Source organism: Alosa sapidissima, chromosome 9, assembly GCF_018492685.1.
Source record: "Alosa sapidissima isolate fAloSap1 chromosome 9, fAloSap1.pri, whole genome shotgun sequence".
NCBI lineage: Eukaryota > Metazoa > Chordata > Actinopteri > Clupeiformes > Clupeidae > Alosa > Alosa sapidissima.
The window spans coordinates 4,455,141-4,481,154 of NC_055965.1; the positions used below are offsets into that span (position 1 = coordinate 4,455,141).

The following is a 26,014-nucleotide window of genomic DNA, read 5'->3' on the forward strand; positions in this document are numbered from 1 at the left end:
TGGGGGAGAAAAAATGTCCGAGGACTAAGATTGGGAACCGAAATGTTATAATCCAGCAGAATTGATAAGAACTGGAAACGGAACAGATAAGACGAAAAACAAAAACCGAAATTTAAAAAAAAAAAAAAAAACATTAACAATTTACATTTTTTCAATTTAGTTATACCTTTTAATTCATAAACACTACAGCCTCTTTATTATTGCATAGAAGGGTAAATAAAGATGCACAAGTATGTCACCAATTTTGAGACTCTCTGAAACGCCTAGCAGTTAATTAGCAGCTCTAGATTGATCTGTGCAATATTAAGACCATAGTATTTTAATGCATATTCTGAGGATCAGTATTAAAAATGTTCAGTTATGGCTTACAGTATAGCCCATTCCTTGACTAAATATATATTTATCTGAATCATAAGTTTTACATGTTGTAATCGAAATGAGGAATTGTTAGGAACCTGAATTGGAATCGATAAAATTTGAAACGGTACCCAACCCTACTAAGATCTAAAAAACAAAACAATTAAGCATATGCTTACATTTCTGTGCCTATATGCCATTTGTACGGTATTCTATGAAGAAGTGGCCAGTTTCACTATCCCATGTTTTCTGCCAGATGTGTAACTTCTTTCTTTTGTCAACTTTGGATTTTGCAGTAATTGAGGATGTGGACTGACTCAGACATTTCTCCACCTTCATCAGATAGCTTATGGGCAAATAGGTGATGCTAAGCAGCAGTAAGGATGGTTCATCGTGACCGGAGTGAGGTCATATTAAGTGATTCATAACAGATTGTTATGATTTGTCATAATCATATCAAAGTTGAATGTTATTGTGAGTGGGAACAATACACTTTGTTTGTTTTATTGGTGTAAAGGGTCATCATTTAGATCTGATCAACACATCATCACAGAATGATAAAGTACAACTTTATCATTCAAAGCAAATTATTTATCAGATTCCTTGGCTATATATATGGATGACATATTCAGAATCTATACCAAGGAACCTGCATGGTCCTTGAAGAACAAATCTAATCTCCAAGGAAACAGATGAGAACAGAAACACGGACGCACTGGGTTGTGTATTTGGTTTATTTCAAGGATTTCTTCCCCTGTCTTGTAGACCACAGTCAGCAAATAGCCTATCACAGAAAACTCCTGATTGTTTTGTTTTTTCTCTTCAAACTCGTTCTACTAGTTTCTTCTTTTTTTATCTAAAATGTTAAAACGCAGAGCAGGATATTAGAGATGTCTCAGCAGGGTGACTGTGAAGCGGTGAAAACTGCAGTACCTCCTCCACTACCCCAGGGGGAGACAGTCCAGAGAGCATTGGTTGGGGTAGGACTGTGACTACTACACAGTCAAGTGTTTGCCAGTTTTGCCTACAAGGCAAGTGTTTCTGTCCATTCTTCATCTTTATCCTCAGGAGTCAAGCAAGATAAAGTGGCAAAAGTAAGGGCTTCAATTTCATGACAGGGTTAAGCCAGGGAATAACTCAAGTGGTGTGTGATGCAATTACTTCATTCCAAACCACCCCCCTCATCACAAAAACGCCAAGGCAGGAGACAAGCAAAAAAGACCATAGAATTAAAACACAAACCCACAATGAGAGAAAGCAAATTACAATATACCCTCAAGGGTATGAAAAAAGGACAAAAATAAAATTATATATATATTGAGTATGGGGGGAGAGGGGGAAAGTGACGCACAAAAAAGAGAAAATAATTTCACTGTACAAGTGCTTGGGTCCTATTATACTTTTATCATTGGAGCATAGTCTAACCTTTATTATGTGGTGGCGGCACCGTTCCAACCAGATATGCCACATTTCATTACCAAAGAGACTTGGCGGCTCTTCTAGATGACCATCTTTACAATAATTTCATCAGAGGACTCTGGGAAGTAAGTCAAGAATTGATAAGCTTGTTTAAGAATTGTCACTCCCTGGAGGGAGGCATTTTAAGAATTAGAAAGCAGTTCCTCGGTGTAAAGAAATATTTACTGTGAGGGGAGCAGAGAGCCGACCCTCAGGCCTAAAAAAACATTAAATTTGACACAGCCTTTTTTCAAAAGAACTTGGATAGCAATGAATACACTGTTCTCCCAGTGATTTTATTAATGCATCCCTTTTGTCTGGGCCGTTGCTGGTTCTGTTGATTACAATTGAGCACCCAAAACGAGCTATAGAAGTGAACAATTATGTGTATGGTGCACTGAAACATGGAGGGTGGTCTGAGAGGACGAAAAGCAGCAGGTGCGGAACATGCAAATGGTCAGTGTGGTCGGTGAATACGTGTACAATAGATGGCACTCTGGTTCTAGTGTGTCACAAGAAACGGTCAATCAACAGCTACGAAGCCATGAAGTAGCAATCAGCTATGCGTAAGGCAGCCAGAGAGGGCAAAGAGGTCTGAGGCTAACGGCCTCCTCTCCACAAACGCCTCTCTCCTCAGTCTACGGACATCTGGCATCACCCTGTTTAATGATGTCTAACCAGGAGCACACAATGAGTCCCCGAGTCCCCAATAAAATCAAGATTTAAAATGAAACCAAAAGTAAAAGTAAACTTTTAAATAAAATTCAAAAGAAACAAAGAGAACGGAGGATAATTAGATCTAGATGAACGCAGAGAGAGCTGAGGGTGGGGAAGCTGAAGGGAAACTGCGTTTCCCATGATCCCCTTGCGGCCTGCAGGGCCAAAATAATGAGAAGATGACGGGGGCTGTTGGCACAAAAGCTGGGGTCGAGCTAAAAGGCTGGTGTGGCTGTGAGCTGTGAGTCCAGAGTTCATCACCCCTTGGTTGTAAGGGGGGGGGATAGGGACAGGTTATGAGGCTGCATGGTCCTGGTGCTTATTGTGTGTCAGCTGGTCGGCCTTCGGATCTTCTAGCAGTCCTGACCAGCCATTGGACGACCCAAAAACAGGCCACATCAGTCGGTCCCTCAGTCAGTCAGACAAAAGCAGACCACGTGGTCAGCAGTGAACGTCATGCCAAAACACAGCCACAGCTTGGATTCTAACAAAATGCGCTATGACCAGCAGGATCATAAAAAAAAAAAAAAAAAGAGATCAAAGCTTGTGATCTTCACAGCTATGATGCAGTGGGTGCTATTGTCAGAGTCCTCTGTCAGGCCCAAGTCCATTTTGATTTTTAAAGTGAGGTGCTCCAGTTGAAGCGTGTCAGTCTCAACCCTGGGGTCCTTATTGCTTAGCAGGGCACACAGGAAGATAGGTAGTGACCCCCAGCCTCCACGGAGGCTTCGGAGGGTAACAGCGGGCAGGTCCACCTCAGGACGAGCGGCCCTATGCATCAAAGAGCCGAGGTGGTGAAGAGGGAGGGGTGGGGAGATGCTTGGTTTGGCACTGTGTGTGAGTGTGAGAGAGAGAGTGCCTGTGTGTGTGGAAGAGTGAATGTGTGTGTGTTTGTCTGTCTGTCTGTCTCTGTCTGTGAGTGAGATGTGACCAAGTGTGTGTGTAAACAGACAGGAGGTTTGATGATTGATAGGGCTTTGGGACCCATCATAGGTGGGTGTGTGTGTGTGTGTGTGTGTGTGTGTGTGTGTGTGTGTGTGTGTGTGTGTGTGTGTACAACCACCACCTGAAACACAGGTGGCCTCCATCTTCCACAGCAGCAGCAGCAGCGGCAGCAGCAGCAGGCCAGGTAGGCAGGCCACACCTTGAGCACTCAGGCACATCAGCGGCCATCCACCCGGTCTCGCCCTGGAGTCTCTCACAGCTCCATTCCACCTCTTCACGCCTCCGTTTTTTCTTTTTATGTCCGTTTCTTTTGCTCTCCTTCACACCCCCTTTTCACCACACAGGTCACGGGTTCAAGCAGGGTCAGAGTTCAAATCAAACAGGCCGGAACACTGGCGGAGGTGAGTCTGCGCTCAGACCCCCCTCACACGCAGGTTGTACCTTTTAAAATAGAACCTCTAGCTCTTTCAACATTATATTATGCAAATTCAATGTACACTCTTCAGCACAGCCAAAGTCTACAATCATTAGCTCCAAAATAATGCTTAGTAGTAACGATCATAATAATAACAATAATAATAATAATAATAATAATATAGGTCGTCATCACATGAGAGAGATAGAGCAGCCATCACTGGACATTCAGGGTGGTAGTTTTGCATATGTACATCAGAAGTCATTTACATCCTGGCTCCAGGGTAGAAGGGTGGTGGTGGTGGTGTATGTGTGTTCTCAGCATCTGGGAGGGGGCCTGGGTGTTGCCGCGGTGTTATCTGAGCCTTTTCTCGGCCGAGTAGATGGACATGTAGTAGTCGTTACTGCCCACGGCCAAGTGGGGCTGCAGGGGGAACAAGTACAGAACAGAGCCTGTGAGTGTCAGTCTCATCACCACCAAAACAGCAGCCACGGGCTAGCATATTAGCATTAGCATTAACATATGGTTAAACAAGGCTGTCGGGCAATGCCAATTCCCAACATCCCAGGCTAACTTTAAAAATAGATATAAACGCCACAGTGACTCTAGGCACAGGTCAACTGAATTTCTGAGCCCATGTTAACGTTCAAGAGATTAAAAAAAAGAGCGCTGTTCTCGAGAGTAAATGTAGTCAAACTCAGGAGTCATGTGCATTTAGCTGTGTGTGCGCCGTCGTACGTACCCAATAGGGGTGGAAGGCCAGGCAGCTGATGGCCCCGATCCTCTGGCCCATGAAGCCGTCGTAGTACTTGATGTTGCTGATGACGTCGCCGTTGGAGTTGTACACGGCTATGAACTGGTTCATGGAGCCACTGGGAGGTAGAGAGGGGGAGGAGTGGCAGAGGAGGACCAGAGAACACATCTGACTTTACACACATGAACCAACACCAGTTCAACAACACTTTAGATGCTTTAAACACTGCAGAACTGGATCCCATACAGCTGAAACACGTCTCACACACTCTCACACACACACACGCACACACAAAACTCAGACTGACCAAGCAAACAGGTTGGCCTGTGGATGAATGTCCAGCGCGGTCAGACCCTTCACTGTTTGCAGCACGTTCACAGATTCTGGTACACGCGTCTCGAAGAAACGTACGTCTCCGTTTACACTGAGGAGAGAATACAAAATGCACTCCATCGTACAACTCGGGATCCAACATGGCAATGGGTTATTTTTGTACAGCGGTGAGAATGACCAGATATCATACAGCAATGTTTTAATAATATCAAACATGTGGACACAACATGCTATGCAGACAGAGGGGAGTAAAAACACTAATGAATGGACACAGAAGGACACAAGTACCTAACACTGATGATGTGGCCATCCGTCTCCCTCTGTAGATGGGCCTTGACCACCCAGGCACCATGTTCCCGATACGTCATCACTCGACTGCACACACACACACACACACACACACACACACACACACAGAAACATCTTACAAAATGTCCACTGCTCATAGAACTGTGCATCTACTCAAATGTGTTTCTACATGGCTGGCATTGTCTGCACGCTGTATGTAGTCCCCCTCTTTGCCCACTAGGGGCAGCTATAAGAACACACAAAAAGAGCTCCATCTACACAGCAGAGTGCACCGTCTCCATGGCAACAGCATCCGAGGGCCCTTTGCAGAGCTGCGCTGCAGCTTCTGCCCTACTACCACAGACCTGGGGTCAGCCGGGAGGCATCGCTGGCGACCAAGGGCTAGTGAAGGCCGACTCAAGGAACGCGGCGCTTGAAAAGTCGTTATTGTGCCCACAAACAGTCTTGAGGGACTGAAGACTGATTCTATTTAATATCAGTCCAGGACGGCAGAGAGGAGGAGAGGATTCCGTCTCGTCTTGTCCACCGCCATCCACACTCTGAACAATACCCAAGCTGTCTTAACACCAGCGAGCACCTACTGCAAAGCTCCATTATAAAAACTAGCTTGAGCTAAGACAGGGGAACAAATTAGGCACTGGAGAACGAGCTGGTGGAAGAAAAGAAAATGTTAGAATGTGAAAAGGGCACCAGGCTAAGATAGTGGGGGGTTGGGGTGGTGGAGGGGGGGATAGGGGAGGGGGGAGGTTTACCGAGGGACATTTGGCGGGTTGGCTGGAGGGGCGTAGCAAAGGGGTGGAGAGCTAGCGCTGCTAAAATGCTAGTGCCCCAGGGAGCGGTTAAATTAGCACTGGTTAAAGATTCATGGGGCTGCTTTATGGCTTAATTGCCCTGTTTTCTCATCGAGAGGAAGGGGCTGGAATAACAGGTTGGCGGAAACGCAAGATGTTTTGATGACTAATGGCCTTGCGGGTGTCTGTGTGTGTGTTGTCTCCAGGCTATAGAACACACACTACCCCCAGCGACGTGAACCGTAAGGTAAGCATATTCAGTGCTCATGCTTTGTTGGGAGTTTGAATAATTAAGAAAGGTAATACATGATTTCACGTTTGGGGTTGTTTACTCTATTAACATACAAGAACAGCAACAGCAGCAAGAGGAGGAGGAGGAGGAGGACGACGACGACAAATGGCTCTGGAAGATTTACAGTGTTTTTGTGCTGGGGTTGATAATCTTACACTCAAAGTTATTATTGCGACAAAATGCAATTTGCTTGCATACATAAGCGCCCACATGAGCACACACACACACGCGCACACACACGCACACACACGGCTGTGCCCTTGACGAGCCATGCTCGAGTCTCCTCGAATGAACCTGCAGCGGAGCCAGACAGCCTCTCCGATTCTCCGAACAAAAAGGATGGCATCATTTTTCTTCTCCGCGGCGAAGTCGAGAAACTTTTTTGTGAAACTCTGCCAGCCACTCAGTTCCCCAGAGAGCCTCCAGACTCAAGTCACTTGAAACTCGGCGTAATTCTCTGATTCTCTGAGCTACGGACTCACACACCGCTGGGATTTCCGAACTCCCAGACCTTCCCACTCCATGGACATGTAAAGCCAGTCTATATGGCGGCCATTCATTCATACTGAATGATCCAGTCAGAGATGCACACTGGTGCACATACAGTACAGTACAGGCCAAAAGTTTGAACACACCTCATTCAATGCGTTTCCTTTATTTTCATAACTATTTACATTGTAGATTCATCAAAACTATTAATGAACACATGTGGAATTATGTACTTAACAAAAAAGTGTGAAATAACTGAAAACATGTCTTATATTCTAGTTTCTTCAAAGTTGCTATTTTTTTTATTATTATTTAATACCATATTCAGCAAGCCATAACTTGACAAATATTAATCTGTGGGCCAAATAACTTTGCATTCATTCATAGTTTTGATGCCTTCAGTGAGAATCTACAATGTAAATAGTCATGAAGATAAAGAAAATGCATTGAAATGAGAAGGTGTGTCCAAACTTTTGGCCTGTACTGTACGTCGGCGGACTCGGGGCGACTCACCACTCGTTGGGAGCCATTCGCCGGTCGTACACTCTCACTGAACCGTCGCCCAGGCCAGCCACGATGAGGGAGCGCTGGGGGTCACACGACAAGCTGGTCACACAGCTGTCCGCTCCGGTTGGGATGTCCTGTTGGGAAAACACACACGCACACGCACACACAGACACATTAATTAGTGAACTCAACAGGGTAGACTCTCTCTGGAGGTCCTAAGGGACCTGGTACTCAACTATCTGTTGATTGAATTTTGCCACAGTAGGTTGGTCACAGGTACACTTTCAAATTGTAAAATGCTACTTAGATGTTAATATAATCATGGGCAGCGCATGGATGCAAACCACCACTGTAGCCATATCAACACATGGCTACGCTGCTAGGAGCTCCAGGAGCTGCATGCTGAGGAGTGTCCGAGTGGGTTTGAGGAATACGTGGCGTACGGACGTGAGTGTGGGCGCTGCGCTCACCTGAACCTTCGTCTCCCTCTCGGTGTCCCAGATCCTGATGATGCGCACGTCTCCTGACGTCATCAGCAGACCCGTCTCTTGCTCCCAGTCCACCACCATGCCAGCACCTGGGGCCAGGACACACACACAGACGAGGGGTTACGCCTGGGGCCAGGACACACACACAGACGGGGTGTTATACCCAAACACACACACACACACCAATTAGCACACTCACACACGCACCCTAAAGTGAGCATGACACAGCACTGCTCCTTAATATCAACCTCACTCGTCATTCCATGGAACCTGATGCTGTGTGACCTTATCCAACAGAGTGAGCCAAACACAAACACAAACACACAAACAAACAGACACACACAGGCACACATTTAGAACACTCTGTGGTTCAGCAGGGCACCTGCGTGGCATCCACCTGAACCCCAGCCTCCCATAGGCGTCTTGGCAAGGTGCCCTCTCTGTGGCATCTCTCTGACAAACACACCGCCTCCGTGGCTCAGTCATGCTGGGATGCTCGGTGAGGCTCAGACAGCGATCCGGGAAGCTCATTAATATGTACGACTTCACAGCCAATAAATATATTTACTTCTCGTCAATAGATCAGAAAAAACGACGCCCTACATTAGCATTCCTCATTGGTCCTCGTGAGTTTAATGTTATTTCCAAATATCATCACCATTTAGCAGTGGCTGGATGTGCACAGCGGCCTCCCAGCATAGCTGCAGCCTGAGGTGGTCTGTGTCACAGGGTTGAGTGCCGAGTTAAAGTGGCAGACGGGGTGGTCCGCAGACCCAGCGCTCGCTCCGATGAGGAGTCGCTGTCTGTCAAGAGCGGAGCAGAGCAGCGGTCACATCAAAGTCACCGGCTCCCTGTGACCCAGGGCAGCAGAGGTGCCCAAACACTCAAACTCAGAGGTGACGTTGGAGAGTTTGGGGAAGGAGAGGGGGGAGCTGGTGAGTGAGTGACTCCTCCTAATTCTGCTGTGTCTAGACTTTGATGTCTAACAGCTAGCCCACACCAGGCTCGTCACTGAACCATTCTGTTCACGGAGCGTAAGCTTCAACCATTAACTTCCACTATAATCAATGGAACTGGTACACCAGTCATGCTAGCAGTGCGTGCATACAAAATCAATAGGCAAGTCTTCTAAAACCATTCTTAGGTATGAGCTACACCAGGCGCGTAACTGAAGCAAGTAGCTACACCAGACGTGATAGCGGCGCGTCCGTTCGAAAAAAATAGACCATTCATTTAAAATGGAATTTTTACGTGTCGCGAACAGATCGCTTCAGTTATGTGCCTGGTGTAGCCTGTCTGTAACTCTTAAACCCGGAGGTTTTAAGTCACTGTGATTCACTAGTAAGGACAAGGAGCATCAGTGGTCTGGATTACCGCTCCACAGGACACAGAGAGATGGAGGCTTGGAGTCCTGACGAGGTGTCACGACCTTGAAGGATAACTGGTGTGGCTTAATAAGTCTTTTAAGGCGTTAGGTAATTACTTGCATGATCAAGGATTTACTAGTGTCGGGGACAAAATCAATGTGTTGGTCAACCCTGGGTGCCGGGTCACAATCGGCTTCAAAAACCTTTTGACTCTTCCCAGGGAGAGTAGAGCATCCCTAGATAAACCGATACAGGAAAAGTCACGCAGGTTTTATGCAATTTCCTGCACATGGCCAAGCGCTTTGTGGACTCTAATCAACCTTTGAGGATTGGGGTTCAGAGAAGCCGTTGCACACAGCTGTAGGGCCCTCTGCCGCCTCCATGGCCTTTTGATGACCCCCTCTGAAGCTATGCCCAATGCCTGCCCGCCCGCCCGCCTGCCGTCACCTGCCTTTCAAAGCGAGCTGAGGTCAGCCCACGCCGAGATCGATAGCTGCCGCATCCGTAGAGACGCGCTGGGGAGCGGGATTCAACCGCGTCGCCTGGCTAAGCTGCGGTGTCTGCTCATCAGCCATTCAACACCCATCTTTCTGTTTCTTGTTTCTCGTTTGTCAAAGAACACCAAATCTTCGCCTGCCTCTGTGCCGCTCTGGTATTCAACATCACAAAGCCTTCATATCTCTCTATTGTCCACATCGCCAAATCTCTCCCACACTCTTTCTTTCAAGTGTCTCTTTCCAAGGAATATATTTCTTCTCTCGCAGACTGGCTTTGTTTAGCTGGAGTTAATTGAGTTGCAGTGTTTTTTTTCTTCCTCTCCTCTCATTATCTCTCTATTCCCCATTTTCATCTCTGTCTTTCAGCGTTTATTTCTGGAGCTTCAGTCTGTTGTGCGGAGCAGCAGACACTCCCAAACTAATCAGAATCTTCTCACACCAAAGGTGTTTTCTCTCGAGCACCTTACACCACCACTGACGTGTGACGACGACTGTCTTTGAAACGTTACTGTTTCAAACGATACTGTACTGTTTCCTTGATACTGGCCCTAGTCCTCTCCAGCCCATGTTGTGCACGGCTCATGTTGCTGAAGTCCATGTTGTGCACGGCTCATGTTGTTGGAGCCCATATTGTGCACGGCTCATGTTGTTGGAGCCCATGTTGTGCACGGCTCATGTTGTTGGAGCCCATGTTGTGCACGGCTCATGTTGCTGGAGCCCATGTTGTGCACGGCTCATGTTGCTGGAGCCCATGTTGTGCACGGCTCATGTTGCTGGAGCCGGCGGTGTCGTGGCCAGTCCGGTCCTGCAGTGCCAAGGATTCCCCTTTAATGAGAAGCCAGTAAACAGCTATATGGAGTAGGGCACACTCTCCGCGGTGCCAACTGTGCCACGGGCGGTAAACACAGACCAGACCCACGCTGGTGGCCTAATTGAACAACTCCTCCATCCGTCCAAATTCACACAAGTTTCCAGTCAAACTAACTTCATCTGACAACAACTTCCTCAAACAGGGCTGCCCATCCATGCGAATGGACTCTGCCCCCATCATGTCCCATTTACAACACTTGCACCTAGCCAGGCACAAAATGGCTGCTACTGTGTGCGGTCTCCAGAACACCTGATCATGGGGTGTCTGGTGAATGGCTTCATTAGGTGGATCTCTGAGCCATCTGCAGGTGCAGGAGCAGAGTGGTGTGATTAGATACTGAACAAACACGGGTGGAGAGGGAGGGAGGGGGGTGGGTGCACGGTGGGGTTGGCGTCGGCCGGGCGTGTAATGAGGCCTGAGCGCGCTAAACTCCCCCCTCAGCCCAAACACAAACACTCCTGCCGGCTCCACCTGCACGCTCTGCATGCTAACCCACACACCAAACAATCACCACACGCGAGCAGGGCGGAGGCACTGGGGCTGTTTTGTTTACTCTTGTTTACTCGTTTACTTTTTTTTCCCTTTTATGTTTTTTAGTTCCTGTTCATCCCCTTATCCAATGCCAGGTGGAGAACTGTGAAGGCTAAAGATGTTGAGCCCTGTAGATATTGTCTCTTTCACAGGCTGCTTTTGTTTTAAGGACTCGAGGCTATTCTTAGGGTCTTAAGACTACTAGTGAGACTCTGGTGTTCTTATTGAGAGAAAGACTATTTCAGGACCAAGTCAAGTAGAATGTAAATGTTTCCTGTGAAGGCAGGTGTAATATTTAACACATGAAACTGCAATCAAACTGAAATGATCAGGACAGTCCTAACTGGTCAGCCATAACTGGTCAGCATACGATTGATCAGGAGAAAAGTCACAGAACGATTAAGGTGCCTGATTTCACACTGGTGATTTAAAGGAATCAACAGTCCCTTACAGAACAATGCATAATCATCATGTCAGTGTACATGCCAACAGGAGAGGGTATAGTGACTGGCAATCAATGTGCTTATACTGTAGGTAGAATGTGATTGGATGAAAGATGGGTTTGTTTGTGAAAGGAGGAGGAGGTGTGGGGTGTGTGTGTGTGGGGGGGGGGGTACAACAGCACACAGCATGACGCTGATTTTAGTGCGACACAAACAGAACACAAATAAATGTATGGAGGAGGACGGGAGGAAGTGTGTAGAAGACAGGAGAAGAGAAAAGAGAGAAGCACTCACCTCCCTGCTTACTCCTGTCAAGATAGATGGAGACACGTCGCGCTAGACCTGCGAGAGGGGGAGCAGACAGGGCAGCGGTTCAGCCAGGAGGGGCCGGACATGGGGTCAGAACATCAGACCAGCAGGAGAGGACACCACAGAGTTAGCAGAGTCAAGGAGGCGCACCCACACACACACACACAAACAAACAAACAAACAAACTCCATACACGCGTTACACAGACAGACAGACAGAAAGACAATACACATATTCCACAAACACGATACACAAACAGAGCAACAGATGTACACACAATGTCAGACACACACACACACTTGGGGATGGCAAAAGCCAGAACAAGGCTGGAGCTGTGACATATGCCAATTAAACACCCTGCTCACTCCTCTAGTACGGGCCCCCCTCTGCATTTCAAGGAGCCGCTCCCAAAAGCCTCTCTGCCATTTTCCAAAAACCCAAGAGAGAGAGGGGTGGGGTGGGGAGAGAGAGAGAGAGAGAGAGAGGGGTGGGGTGGGGAGAGAGAGAGAGAGAGGGGTGGGGTGGGGAGAGAGAGAGAGAGAGAGAGAGAGAGGGGTGGGGTGGGAATAAGGGCAGAGAGAGCCCTTAATCTCGTCTAGAGAGCGCCTGAGGGAGGAGGCCACAATAATCCCTCGCATGGCAGCCCCACGCCCGCAGGAAACCAGCTAATGCAGGAAGAGGCCTCTCCTGGTGCAGACATACAGCATAGGGAAGAGAGGAGGGGAGGGGAGGGGAGGGCCTGTGTGTTTAGCTAATCTGGAGACGTTACAGAAGGAGTGAAGTTGCCCAGCCTTGTTCTGCCTGCCTGAAGAGTCTTGGATGATACAAACTCAAAAACAACGGAGATGTGGAGAGGATAATATATACACACACTAACAAACACTGAACGTACACACACAGAAAACACACACACACACATATGTGCACAGAATAAGCAATGTCAAAGAGCCTCAAAAAGCCACGATGGAAACGGTTAAAGAAAGGCCTTGAGAAGCTGTTACTGGATGCAGGGGAATTTCCCAGTGAGCCTTCAGAGAGGGGATCAGCTGGAGTGGGGGGAGAGCCTGGAGTAGACTGTTATGGATTTTGGTTTAGAGAGAGAGACAGAGTGTGTGTGTGTGTTTGTGAGGTGTGTGTGTGTGTGTGTGTGTGTGTGTGTGTGTATGTGTGTGCGTATGTGTGTGTTTGTTGCGAAGCAAAGGTATGGTGCCCCTCACCGAGAACTACCTTTGATCGACCTCAACTCAACTGATAAAGACAACTGCTGGTCCTGCACATTGTAGCAGGTCACAACCACAGTGAGGTGGACATTTACCCCCCTTTCCTCTCAGCAAAACCATCCCCACTGGGGTGTGCTAGCATCTAAGAGTTAGACTAAACAATGAGGTCAACACACACCCTTCAGAGACAGCACTAGACAAAACAAACATCAAGCCCATTCTTAAAGAGATAAACAGGCCACTCAGCAGTCAGCAGAGAGATGTTGGAGATTATATGGGTTAAGAATTCTGCACTGGTAGGAAATCTATGTCTAATAAAATAAGAAAACTAGCAAAGTAGACCTAATGCCACTATAGTCTAACGTTACCTAAAGCTATACATGCCATTCTCTAACTCCTCTCAAAGAGAAATCACCTGCCACACTGGTTATTCTCTATGAAAACGAAGGAGCAAGTCTCTTACAACTGTGGTCCTTCTCTCAGATAAAATGAATTTCATGAAATCCATGAAAACAGCATCTCTAGTCTGAATCACTGACAGCATATTTCCTATGTGTGGGAGGCCCAGCCTACGCCCGTGTCTACCCCTCAGTGCTGTGGAGCATCACCGGTGTCAGCTTCAGCTTGGAATCCCAGCGCTGGCTCGGGGTCAGTGTGGGTGGCGGAGCATACAGCATGACGACTACATGGTGTGCCAAATGTGACAGGTCCCAGACCAGCGCTGACGGGGTGGGTGTCCTTCCCTGCCTGCGGCGTGCAGGCGCGCTCCCCAGCTTCATTAGGGGCCCACATGCGGAGCAGGTGCTGTGTCTGTGGCAGGTGTCACACTGACTCTTATTGGATTTATTGGATGTAATTGTGTGTTTGGGCTGAATGATTGACTGGGGGCACGCCGCTTGGTGCCAACCTGCCAACCCGAGGAGTCAGATTCCACTTTGGCCCTCCCTCAAATGTGAAATGGAATTTCAAACGACATTCATAACAGAACAGATAACAGATACACGTACAGTACAACACAACACAATAGTTGGTCATGAACACGTACAGTATGCTTGACAATGTGGGGGGTGAGGTTTTTGATGTGTACAGTATGGGTGTAGGTTGTTGAGACACAAAGGGCTGAGCCTACTTGTGACTAACATCTCACATCAAAGGCATAACAACACCGTTACAGATTTGGGGTTTCTGATAGAAATCTCACCAGTTCCCTGATGTCCAGCAACTCCCACTGCATTTCCAGCGGGCAGGCGTACAGTGAAAGGTAAGCAGACAGAAGTCATTTATCAGAGCGCAGAGTTTGGACTTGAGCACACAGAAGGGAGATGGGCAAATAGAAATGAATGAGTGAGTGTGTGTGTGTGTTTGTGTGTGTGTAGGCGTGTTGTGCAACTGTGTGTGTGTGTGTGTGTGTAGTGCAACTGTGTGTGTGTGTGTGTGTGTGTGTGTGTGTGTGTGTGTGTGTGTGTGTGTGTGTGTGTGTGTGTGTGCGCAGACCTCTTGTAGTGGGTAGCATGTCAGATAGACCCTGCCAGGCTGTCACCATCTCTGGGTTCCGCTGGTCGGCAAAGTTCTTCCAGATTCTCAAGGCTCCGTCATCTGACAGGGGACATCAAAGAGATGGTGTGAGTGAGACGGCGAGAGAGGGAACAAGAAACTGAGAGAAAAAAGAAAGATGAACAGGATGGATGTAGAGAAAGGAGAGAGAGTGTGGAGAGAGAGTGTGGGTGAGACAGACAGGGAGATGAAAGAGAGGAAGAGAAGAACAGAGAGAAAGACAGAGATAGAGAGAGACAGACAGACAGAGAGAGGGAGACAGAGAGCGAGAGAGAGAGAGAGCGAGAAAGAGGGAGGGAGAGCAAGAGGGAGAGAGAGAGACAGAGACAGACAGAGAGAGAGAGACAGAGCGCGAGAGAGAGCAAGAGGGAGAGAGAGAGAGAGCGAGAGGGAGATAGGGGACAAAATGAAGAGAGAGAGAAAGAGAGAGAGAGAAAGCGAGAGAGAAGTGAGAGGATGAAGAGAGAAGGCTGAATAATGGCAAGTTCTACAGAGAGCTCAACATAGATACAGACTGTATATAAACTCTGCTGGTGCATACACATTACAAAAGAAGACTGGCATTAATCTTAACAAAACTTTTGTATAATTTTAAGGGCAGAAAAGATATATATATATAAAGAGGAAGTTTCAAGTTTCCTGAAAGCACTGGCTTTACTGACATCACTGAAATATATTTTCTGTGACCTATTAGCAATTATCTTACACTATATTTTAATACAGGTAAAATATAATAATTATATTCATATTTTATGAATCATCCCTACAGGAAAAAACTTCTCTTAGCAGTTAGCAAGCAGTTATCTTAGCAGTTAGAAGTTATCCCCTTATTGTTAATACATCTGGGAAAAACATGTTAAAATAGGTAAATCTGTACTGTGGCACTAGTGCGCTACTAAATGAGCACATTCAGTATGTTGTGCAGACACGCGGTGCGGACAGGCGGACTGACCGGTTGCTGTGAGCAGGAGTGAGCAGTCGTGTCCATTCAGATACTCCATGGCTGTGATGCGTGTGTAGCGAGGGTTGCCGTTGTAGAAGTAATCAAGCCTCTCTCCCTTCTCCCAGTCCCAAAAGCTACAAATATGTTTACACACACACACACACACACACACACACACACATTTCTGTTATTCAGTTACACGTCGGCCCAGAAGCCATCTGGGGCTCTCGAAAACAATCTCTAGAGATTCATTAAAACTTTTGCCCCAAAAATAATTCGGGACATCAAACAGCAGCCTGGAGTTGGTGGCGGGGTGAGCCTAGGCTATGTGCATCAGTATATCATATTTATATATCCATCTGTGCCACTTCCCATATGTGGGTCACCCGTCTGTCATTCAGAGCTCCATCTTGAGTTCTCTTCGCTCCTGACAGACGAGAGGATTGAGGGGAACTTGAGTCAGCGGCATTCAAACTGTCACCTCTCATCAGCCGGGCAAGCTTTGCAAACTCGGGGACTGTCAAACTTTGTTGAGGTGTACTGAAGGAAGTGACCCAAATGTGAGCGATGGATGGAGCGCTGACCCCAAAACCTGGCCAGAGTGCTTTTGAAGTGTCCCAAGTTGCCTGGGATGCATTGTGTCAAAAGACCTGATTGAAAGACCCAACTTAATGATGGATCTATGGAAGATGCTGCTTACTGTAGTATGAAACCACTTCTCAGGTATTGCTGAGCAGCACTTTGGATAAATATGAAATCAATTTGGACCGTTGGTGCTTGTGCTTTTGCTGTGTTGTATGCCAAAGATGAGGTTCACCGTCACCGTTCACCTGAGGTCTCCACACTCACCATATGCTGTCCTTATCGGCCACAGCGATGCAGGGGTTGAAGGGGTGGAACTTGACCACTGACGGAACGCCAGGGTTCCGGTTGATGAAGATCTGGTCGTCTAGCCGAGACACACCTGGAACAGAGGAACTTTTGGTCAGAGGTGACGGCAGTTAGTCTTACAACTCAATCTGAGCCTGGTGCAAATCGAGCCTGTTTCACAGCAACAGGGAGAATATTCCAGGTTGCCTGGTGCAAATTGAGCCCGTTTCACGGCAACAGGGAGAATGTTCCGGGTTGTTGTCGCAGCAGGAAGAAGAAGAACAGCAAGAACAGATTCTCAGTTTGGTACTGTGCTCTGATCTAGGCCCCTTGGGGGCCAGTGGCATCTTTAGAGGCTTGGATCGCATTTATCATGATACTACCTCAAACAGAAGAAGAAACGACCTCACGAGCGGAGAACGTGCTGCTGATCGATGGTTTCCTGCATTTCGCTCTGCAACTTTGTTCTTTTTGGTGGCGTGGAAATAAACATCAGAGCGGCGCAGCCTGAATAATATAATGGTGTTTTAAACAAACATCTCATATTAGATGAGGGAGATGAATGCCTGGCTGCATTAGGTATGAGCTACACCAGGCGCATAACAGAAGCGTTCCGTTCGCGACGCGTAAAATCCATTTTAGATGAATGGTCTATTTTTTTCGAACGTACGCCCCACTGTCACGTCTGGTGTAGCTACTTCCACTGATTATAATGGAAGCTAATTGTTGCAGCAGACGCAACGGAATGCTTCAGTTACGCGCCTGGTGTAGCTCAGCCCTTAGTCTCACATCTGTCTTCATACCAGCAGAATGAAAGGCCTGGTGACCCCCCCCCCCCCCTCCCTCTCTTGTTCCCTTTCTCCTCTCCCCCTCCCTCCCTTTTCATTTGAATGAGGGCAGCCGTGTCCCTCTCTCTTTTCAAGTGTAAACTTTAGAGGATGGAAGCGAGCCTGGATGAAGGGAGTCGTGAGTGGAATTGGGGGGGTGGGGGGGTGCATGCGTCGGGCTCTCCTGCTCTGACGCACACAGGCTTACGGCATCAAGAGCACATGTGGCGTGTGTGTGTGTGTGTGTATGCAAGAGAAAGAGAGTGATTGAGTACATGTGCTGATGTGTGTTTGGGGATGAGAGTGACGTGGGTGCGTTATCCATTCTGTTTGAGCCTCCACTGACTTCAGAGGGCCAGATTGGGGGGAGAGAGTGGGAGAGAGATGAGAGAGAGGAGAGGAGAGGAGAGGAGAGGAGAGAGAGATGAGATGAGAGGAGAGGAGGAGAGAGAGATGGGGGCTCCCACTCGGACGTGTTTACTGCGCGTGCCTTAAGCGGGGTGGGGGGTTGGGGGGGGGGGGACGCTCGTCTCCTCTTCTCTGCCTCGGGGAGCGTTCTCTTACAAACCTTTAGACAGCATTTGCGTCAGCAGAGTCAGTAGTGGCTGCAGCAGCTAAGCCTCTCCACGCCGTTACTCACCACCCCAAATCCACAGCTTATCTTTCCTCTCAAAACGTTCCTGTTTCTCTTTTTTCTAAGCCAGTCAACTTGGCTGTCGCCGTTATTTAAAGACACCCACTATGAGACTAAGGTCCATTACAATCAGTTCCGCAGAAATCATGTTGGCAGTACTGCAGCATCACGGCTGGTGAGATAAATAAGTAGGGATGATTTGAAAGGGAAGGCCTCATATCCGGTGATTAGTGCATGTGAGCGCACGCATCAGGGTGACGTCAGGCAGAGAGGCGTGCGAGGGAGAGCAGGAGGAACCCAGGAAAAGACATGAGAGCTGAAATGAGTTCTACATCACTTCCTTAATGCATTCACTGAGTTTCTAGGTAGTGACTCAACAAACGTGTGTGTGTGTGTGTGTTTGTGTGCGCGCACGCGCGCAAGTTGCTCACCCCGTTGCGTGATGCGCTGGCTCTGCCTCCGCACGCGAGCATTCCGCAGGAAACGCCATTCCCGCTCCTTCCGCACCTGACTCTCCACGTCGTGCTCCTCTGGAATCTGCCGGAACAGCACGCAAATGGGGACGTCAATAAATACACACGTTTTCCACACATTCAAACACCACAGCAGGACATACAGTTGCGAGCTCCGCCAAGGCAGACTCTACTCCTCCCTTCTGTCATTTCCCCCCAGAAACACACGACGACACACACCCCCCCCCCCCCCCCCCCCCCACACACACCCCATTTCAAAGCCGCAGGCAGAGAGGTGCTAAAAGCGACCCCGTTGGAATTGATCTCTCAACGCGCAAAATGTTGTTTTCCTTCTCGCTCGTGTAGTCCTCCATCTCATTGATGAGCACAATCGTCCTCGACCTCTCCGTCCTCTACAGCCCCGGTGCTTTGTCGTCTCCCTCCACCTCTACAGAAGCCCTGGCGCTCGCTCTCCTCCCGCCTGGGCCGCTAGCCGCGCTCCCACTAATGAGGTGAATCGGGGAGGGCACTTCCTCGGGCCGCGGCCTCTCCCTCCGCCACGGCGCCCTCGGAGGGGAGCGCGAGCCGCACCGGCTAATTAGCACTTATCGATTCCAGCGTCTCCACCAGCCAGGGAGCCTCGGGAGAAGTGTGTGTATGTGTGTGTGTGTGTGTGTGTGTATGTTTGTGGGTGTGTGTTTGTGGGTGTGTTTGTGTGTGTGTGTGTGTGTGTGTGTGTGTGTGTGTGTGTGGACTTGGTGTGGTACTGTGCCAGCCTTTGTGCTCCTAACAGTGGGCTGAGTGAGTAACCCGATCAGACTCGTGGGGAGAGCCGGTGCACTGGAGGGCAGTGCTGAGGGCTAGTGGGGATGTTTGCTATTGACCGGGCCCATGCGGTGACAAATCCATGTGGTTCACTTGGACAGACCCTGACAGTGGGAGACTTATGTTCTGTGTGTGTGTGTGTGTGTGTGTGTGTGTGTGTGTGTGTGTTGGGGGTATGGCAAGAGATAAACTTTCATAGCTGTTTGTGAAGCTCTGATAAAAAAATATTTTGACGCTTTTGGATAGAGGAAACCCAGTGTCTGTTTCAAGAGCCCATCCACCCCCTCCATTCCAGGATTAGACATCCACTGGGTCACGTGAAGAGTGATGGCGGCCTGTGCTACTTACAGAGCAGTGCTGTGTGTGAACAGACAGACCGAGAGAGGGAGAGAGAGAAAGTGAGGAAGAGATGAAAATAGAAAGAAAAATACATGATTAGAAAAGAGAAAGACAAAAGCCCAAGCCTGGATATACACCACATGCGTACCTGTGTGTGTCTTAACAAGAGACAGAGCAAGGGAGAGAAGCTGAAAGACAAAGGAGAGAAAGAGAGAGTGAATATGAAAAGGCCACGTGCTGGAGTGAGCGAGGGCTTTAGGAGGTGCTGTCCACAGCTGTCCGCTCCTGCCTTCTCCTCTCCTGCCCTCTCCTCTCCTCTCCTCTCCTCTCCTGCAACCTCTCTGCCTCACGCCTCAGCACTGCCTCACATTAACATTATTGACAGCAACCGGCAATAACACGAGGATCACGCTAATGGACCCTAATGGAGCTGCGCTCTCTCTTGCTTTCTCCTCATCCTTTTACGCTCTCTCTCTCCCTCTCTCTCTCCCTCCCTCTCTGCCCAGCCGTGATGCTTAATAAGCACATTTCCAGGGTGGTGGAAACGAGCGGAATGTTAAACAAGCCCAGTGCTAATGTATGATATTCTCCAGCACATGTACTCTCTACACCAGCCTCTGCCACGGGGGCGTGTGGTGGGGTGGGGGGGGGGAGGAGAGAGAGAGGGAGGGAGGGAGAGAGAGAAAAGAGAGAGAGGGAGGGAGAGAGAGGGATAGAGAGAGAGGGAGAGAGAAGGATGGGAGAGAGAGAGAGAGGGAGGAGAGAGAGAGAGAGAGAGAGAGAGAGAGAGAGAGAGAGAGAGAGGAGAGAGAGAGAGAGAGAGAGAGAGAGAGAGAGAGAGAGAGGGAGGGAGAGGGAGAGAGAGGTAAAGGTGATAAATGGGGGTGCAGGTTTGCAGCAGAATAAGTGAGACAAAGAATGAGAGAGAGAGAGAGAGAGAGAGAGAGAGAGAGAGAGAGAGAGAGAGAGAGAGAGAGAGAGAGGTGGTGAAAAATGGTAGTGCATGTGTGCAGCAGAATAAGTGAGACAAGGGGAGCGAGTGAGCGAGCAAGCGTATGGAAAAAGAGGCGAGAGAGAGAAAGACAAGAGAGGAGGAGGAGGGAGTGAGAGAGAAAGCGAGATCAGGCCGGTCTGATCTGCAGCTCCATGAACACTCTGAGCCCCGGGGCCACAGGGACCAATGCTAATGCAAACGTGAAATATACAGCAGCACCGCCACAACTCACCAGTGTGTGCTCACACCATGCATCACACACACACCCACACACACACACACACACACACACACAACCAATGCGTGCACACACACACCCTGCTCTTTGCCATTCACAGTCAATTGGGCAAGAAAAAAAGTGCAAAAAAATATTGAATTTCACTGAGCGGTTCTTCTTGAAAGGTCCACTTTGACTTCACCGATCCCATCCACACACACAAAAAAGTAAACAAATGGCCACATCTGACCGACCAGCCACCGATCCCCACAAGCCAGCACTGCTGACACAGGCATCCGCTAACCTGCGCGGCGTCGAGAGAGCGAGCGAGTGAGTGAGTGAGGGAGGAAGTGAGTGGTGGCCGGCGATATTAAAGGGAAGTTTATGGGGTGCACTCAAAATCCTGCAACGCAGCAGCAGCAGCTTCTCCAGCACCAGCGCAGGAGTGGTGAGGAGGAGCCGGTGAGCCACCCGGCCCAGACACGGCCCAGTCGCAGCCCAGGCGCGGGCACGGAGGAAGTTTGGCAGATTCAGCCGAGTCGGAGAAGACGAGCTGACACAGGCCTTCCCTCCTCTTTCTCTGAGTGCTGGGAGGATGAAAGGATGTGAGGGTAAGGGAAGAAGGGAGGAAGAGAGGGAGGGAGGGATAGAGAGGAGGGGGGAGTGGTGGTGGGGTGGGTGGGTGGGTGGGTGGAGGTCAGCTGAGTTGCTGGGTGGAGCAAACGCCGGTGATGAGAGCCTCACATGACTTCAAGGTTCCTCCGAGTTGACAAGGAAGGACTTAGCGCTTGCAGCCACTGTCAGCAGAGTGTCAAGGCAAGCGAGCCAACGTGCTCAGTATGCACTGCGTCACACGGGAACAACGTCTCAACTGTGTTCCACGACAAAGCCAATCAAATAACGCCGCGTCTTCCATCCAGTGTTTAAAGACAAACATTATACGACGCCAACATCAAAGGCACAAAGCTTTGATTCCAAATCACTGACTATGTCAATCTTTTTTGTCAATGTCAATTACAAGCCAAGGCTTCATGGAAAACGTGGGTGCTGTGAGGACTATTTCACTTTCACCGAAGCTGTCGGTTGAAGTTGAACGTGGCCAACCTCCTCAGGTGGCACACGTGGGCATGTTCGACAGGACTTAGTCCACTGCTGGGCGGGGCCTCTGAAATGGCCAGGACGCAAGTAGGTAGAACGGTGCGGAGATGTGTGTGTGTGTGTGTGTGTGTGTGTGACGTCTTATTGGGCTGTCTGTCTGTGTGTGTGTGTGTGACCGGTAATGAACATTCCCCACTGATCTTCAAGCATAATAATGCAGTGCATTATTAATTACATCACAGGCCACCCTGCCAATTAGACTGGATCTATAGCTAGCGGGCAGCGATGCGCTCGCTTCCTCCTGGGGGAAGGGCCTCTGTGGAGACAAGTGGCTAATCCAACGTGCTAACGAGTCTTCAAAACAAGTCCCAAGATTGTTTGTGGTTACAATCAGTGGCAGTTGCATTCTATGAAATCACAAATTGATCTATGATTTACAGCAAGCTTTTAATACCATTCAGAAGAGCCTCTTTAAGTATATAAGTATTAAGTATATATACTTTTTTGATCCCGTGAGGGAAATTTGGTCTCTGCATTTAACCCAATCGGTGAATTAGTGAAACACAAACAGCACACAGTGAGGTGAAGCACACACTAATCCCGGCGCAGTGAGCTGCCTGCTACAACGGCGGCGCTCGGGGAGCAGTGAGGGGTTAGGTGCCTTGCTCAAGGGCAACCCTCCGGTTACAAGTCCAGAGTGCTAACCAGTGGGCCACGGCTGCCCCCGTGGAAATGTGCTCAGATGCTATGTTTTGCTCATCTGTTTATCTGTCAGTCTACAAACAGAGACCGTCAGCATGCTCTCATCACGGTCACTGTGCATTTTCCTCTCTGGTGAAGAAACCCATTCAGATCATCTCAACGGGCTACATGGTGTTAGAGAGAACCAGAAGCATTGTTGCACTTGTTTTGTCTGAAATGTGGTAACGGTGCATTCAAGCCATCACATGCTATAGAGCAGAGCAAGGCCACGGGGGTTTGAACACTGTTGAGTACAGATGATGCATGTAGTTCTGGGCGCGCGTGTGTGTGTGTGTGTGTGTGTGTGTGTGTGTGTGTGTGTGTGTGTGCGAGTACCTTCATGACGGGCTGAGCGAAGTACTTGGCGCTCCAGTCACACAGGCCTGTCTGCATGGTGGTGCTGATGTAGTTTCTGTGTGGGGTCGGGTCGTCTCCATCCTCCGCCGCCTGGCACGCACAGGACAGACAGACAGACAGACAGACAGACACATACAAACAGCAGTGTTCCATCATAGAAATGAGGAGAGAGGAAAAAGTGAAATTCCATCAAGCGGACAAAAGTCAGACAGAGAAGCAGAACATTCGCAGACAGACCAGACATGGACAGGACAAAGAGAGACACACACACACACACACACATACACAAACAGGGGAGAGAGAGGCAGAGAGGAATTAGTCAGTATATTATTGCAATGTCAGAGAACATGATTAATGTATTTTGTCAATACTCCTCCTCGACCTTCAACTTGCACAATAAAATCAATAGGTACAAAAGCAAACTGCTTATTACAGCACGGCCATCAGACCACAGAGTGAATGCTTCTCTAGAACTTTCAATACACCTAATTCAGCTTCCATTCCATCCTGTTATATAAGGCAATCCATTTGTTTCCCTAAAGAACAACAACAACAACAACTACAACAACACGACTTTCCACAGCAGCTTCTTCACAGAGAAACCTGGCAGCAGACCCTTCCGGAGCCTTCCGGAGTCCTACCTGGTCGGGCCCTTTATCAAACATCTTGCGGGTACGGGGGAACTGGTGCGAGTGGGGAGCCTGGCCCCCCAGTGTCGGCGTGTAGGGGGGCCGGGCAGGGGGTGCGTCGCGGGCGGGGGGCTTGGGCACCTCATTGGTCAGGCTGGAGCTGCTGGCACTGGGCATGGGTGGGGAGCCACTGGAAGGAGATGAACAGCGTTTGGATCTGTGGGGCGCACTGCAAGACGCAGGGCAGAGTCATTGTCTGTCAGGCAAACATGCAGCACAGTACTGTTCTACTGATGGACACTGGAGTCTGTGGTATGGACGGGCAATTGACTAGTTGCACGAAAGGCTCTCGGCTCTCTTCCTGCGGAGCCAGGTGTGTTTGAACCTGCCGCTATTCTGAATTAGTGTCTACACGGACCCGGCTAGGTGTTGCACCTAGTGAATGCACGTTACGATAAAGAAGGACGTATAGATACAAATTACATTCAGAAGAACGGCAGGTTCAAACACACCTGGCTCCACAGGAAACAAGCAAACACACCGGGAGCCTTTCGTGCATTGCTTGTGAAGTCCAGAGTGTGCAGCTAGAGAGAGTCAGTTTTGGGAAAAGAACAAACTTCATGTTGTGAATCATGAACCTTGTTCTACTGTGCTTCTGTGTTACTTATGTGTGCTTGTGCCATCAGGATACTGTTGTTTTTGGAGCATTTGTGACTATGTGTCTTTACGATCAAATGGCTGAGAGATTACAGCGTATGTTTGCTGTGATAGTGGTGAATTTGGTCCAGGTCTCAGAGAATGTGTGTGTGTGTGCAACCCAGGCAAAGCATTGTAAGTGTGGAGCTGTGTAAGTGTGTGGCCGTAAGGACGTGGAACTTGGGTAACTCACCCAGCCTGGTGTATGTGCGTGCCTTTGCTGGTGGGGCTGGCTGGGGCCGACTGTGTGGACGAGCCGCAGTCCAGGATCCTCTGCGACCGGGCGTTCATGGTAGCCTGCAGCACACACACACAGCACTCAGTCACGGACAGCACCCAACACAGCGGCGCCACAGCATGGTCTCAAAAACAGCATGCTTAAGACTCGCGTGGGAAATCACGGCGTCTCCGAGCGGAGCAAACGAGCTGGCCGGAGGATGATTGGACAGATTATAACCCACGAGAGCGGAAATGAAGAGCAGCTGTAATCAGCGCGCAGCCCAGCAGCAGGCCTGTGTCTCTCTCTGATAGGCACTCACCAGCAGACGCCATCATCACTAACGGCAGAACGATGCATTAAGTGTTTCTCAACCAAACAGTATGAGGCATAATTGGCACAAGAGAAGTAATGAAACACTGATGGGTAGAAACTAGTTCACGGAAAGCGACAGAGGCAAACTTGTACACCATTCAAACAATCGTACAGTTTTTTTCCCACTCCAACTCTCTCTTTGCCATCTGGAGATGAGGTTTTATTTGATTTCTATGCTAATTCCCACTAGCTGATAGCATGAGTTTGGGGGGGGGGGGGGGTTGCTGGCATGTTTGGGTTTGTGCGGAGACATTAATTGCTTGTGTTTGCATGCCGGTGCTTCATTAAAAATGGAGCCGTGAAAATAAATGAAGGAAACGGTAGGCAAAGAATTGACACTTACTATGGAAATGTGCCAGGCTCTACTCTGAAAGGGCTCCCCACTTCAGGGACAAAATATTAATTACACAAAGAGACAAGAAAGGCATAAATCACGGCAGCAAACACATAATGAAACACAAGCGAGATAAACAAACTTGTTGTCGAGGAAGCGTCAAAAAGTGTCAATGTGAGAAAATCAATTGTATTATCAACCTTAGAAAACCTCCGCTGCATCTCATTCGAGATACGTGCACGTGAAAATAATAGCTTTGGATACGTCACTGGACACCCTTGAGGAAATCTTGTAAAATAATTAAATCAGAGGAAATGAAAACCTGATGCACCTCGACAGAGCGTTGTGTTTTAAATTCATCAGGTGTGCAATCAGTGTTGACTGGTGGCTAGCGCCCGCTGACGCGGTGATGAGCGCACGTCCGGTGACCTGGGAACCAGGGGCCTGAGCAACAGTCCAGTCAGCTAATGTGAATCTTACCGGGTGATTGGACAGGGACACAACTCTGGCACCGCACCGTCAAGATCAAAGACTCATTAAAGAATGATGGAGCAGAAAAAATATTTGAAGCTGGTACTTGCTGCTCTTAAATATTTCATTGGCACATTTCCAATGCAAAGTGTGAGATGTGCTTGGCAGCAAGAGGGGTTTGTTCATCGTTGACTTCACCTTAGCCGCTTCTTTTTTGGCTGTGATATCGGGTAACTCTGTTTGGCATTGCATTAGCAGCCTATAGAACTAATGAATACTGATGGCAAGAGGATACAAGGGCTCGTGTGAGTACAGATAGAGATATCGGAGAGCACAAGGATGAAATAC

The 26,014-nt window shown here is 48.7% G+C and overlaps 1 protein-coding gene across 11 annotated transcripts in view; it reads right to left on the reverse strand.

Annotated features, from left to right (window-relative positions):
* Positions 1–1,077: 1,077 nt before the first annotated feature.
* The window catches only part of rptor (regulatory associated protein of MTOR, complex 1), a 154,312-nt gene continuing 129,375 nt past the window's right edge, over positions 1,078–26,014 (reverse strand). For 3 of the 11 annotated variants that reach the window (XM_042104668.1, XM_042104669.1, XM_042104679.1), the window contains 15 exons: positions 24,463–24,566; positions 23,586–23,802; positions 22,924–23,034; positions 18,353–18,458; positions 16,440–16,554; positions 15,600–15,724; positions 14,588–14,689; positions 14,295–14,321; positions 11,859–11,906; positions 7,838–7,944; positions 7,374–7,501; positions 5,268–5,354; positions 4,954–5,070; positions 4,635–4,764; positions 1,078–4,315 (listed from right to left, as the gene is read on the reverse strand). In XM_042104668.1, coding sequence (XP_041960602.1) covers positions 4,247–4,315; positions 4,635–4,764; positions 4,954–5,070; positions 5,268–5,354; positions 7,374–7,501; positions 7,838–7,944; positions 11,859–11,906; positions 14,295–14,321; positions 14,588–14,689; positions 15,600–15,724; positions 16,440–16,554; positions 18,353–18,458; positions 22,924–23,034; positions 23,586–23,802; positions 24,463–24,566 — 1,593 coding nt within the window. In that variant the 3' untranslated portion in view covers positions 1,078–4,246. The remainder of the gene's footprint in view (positions 4,316–4,634; positions 4,765–4,953; positions 5,071–5,267; positions 5,355–7,373; positions 7,502–7,837; positions 7,945–11,858; positions 11,907–14,294; positions 14,322–14,587; positions 14,690–15,599; positions 15,725–16,439; positions 16,555–18,352; positions 18,459–22,923; positions 23,035–23,585; positions 23,803–24,462; positions 24,567–26,014) is intronic. The other 8 variants (XM_042104678.1, XM_042104673.1, XM_042104670.1 and 5 more) reach the window with 8 other exon arrangements.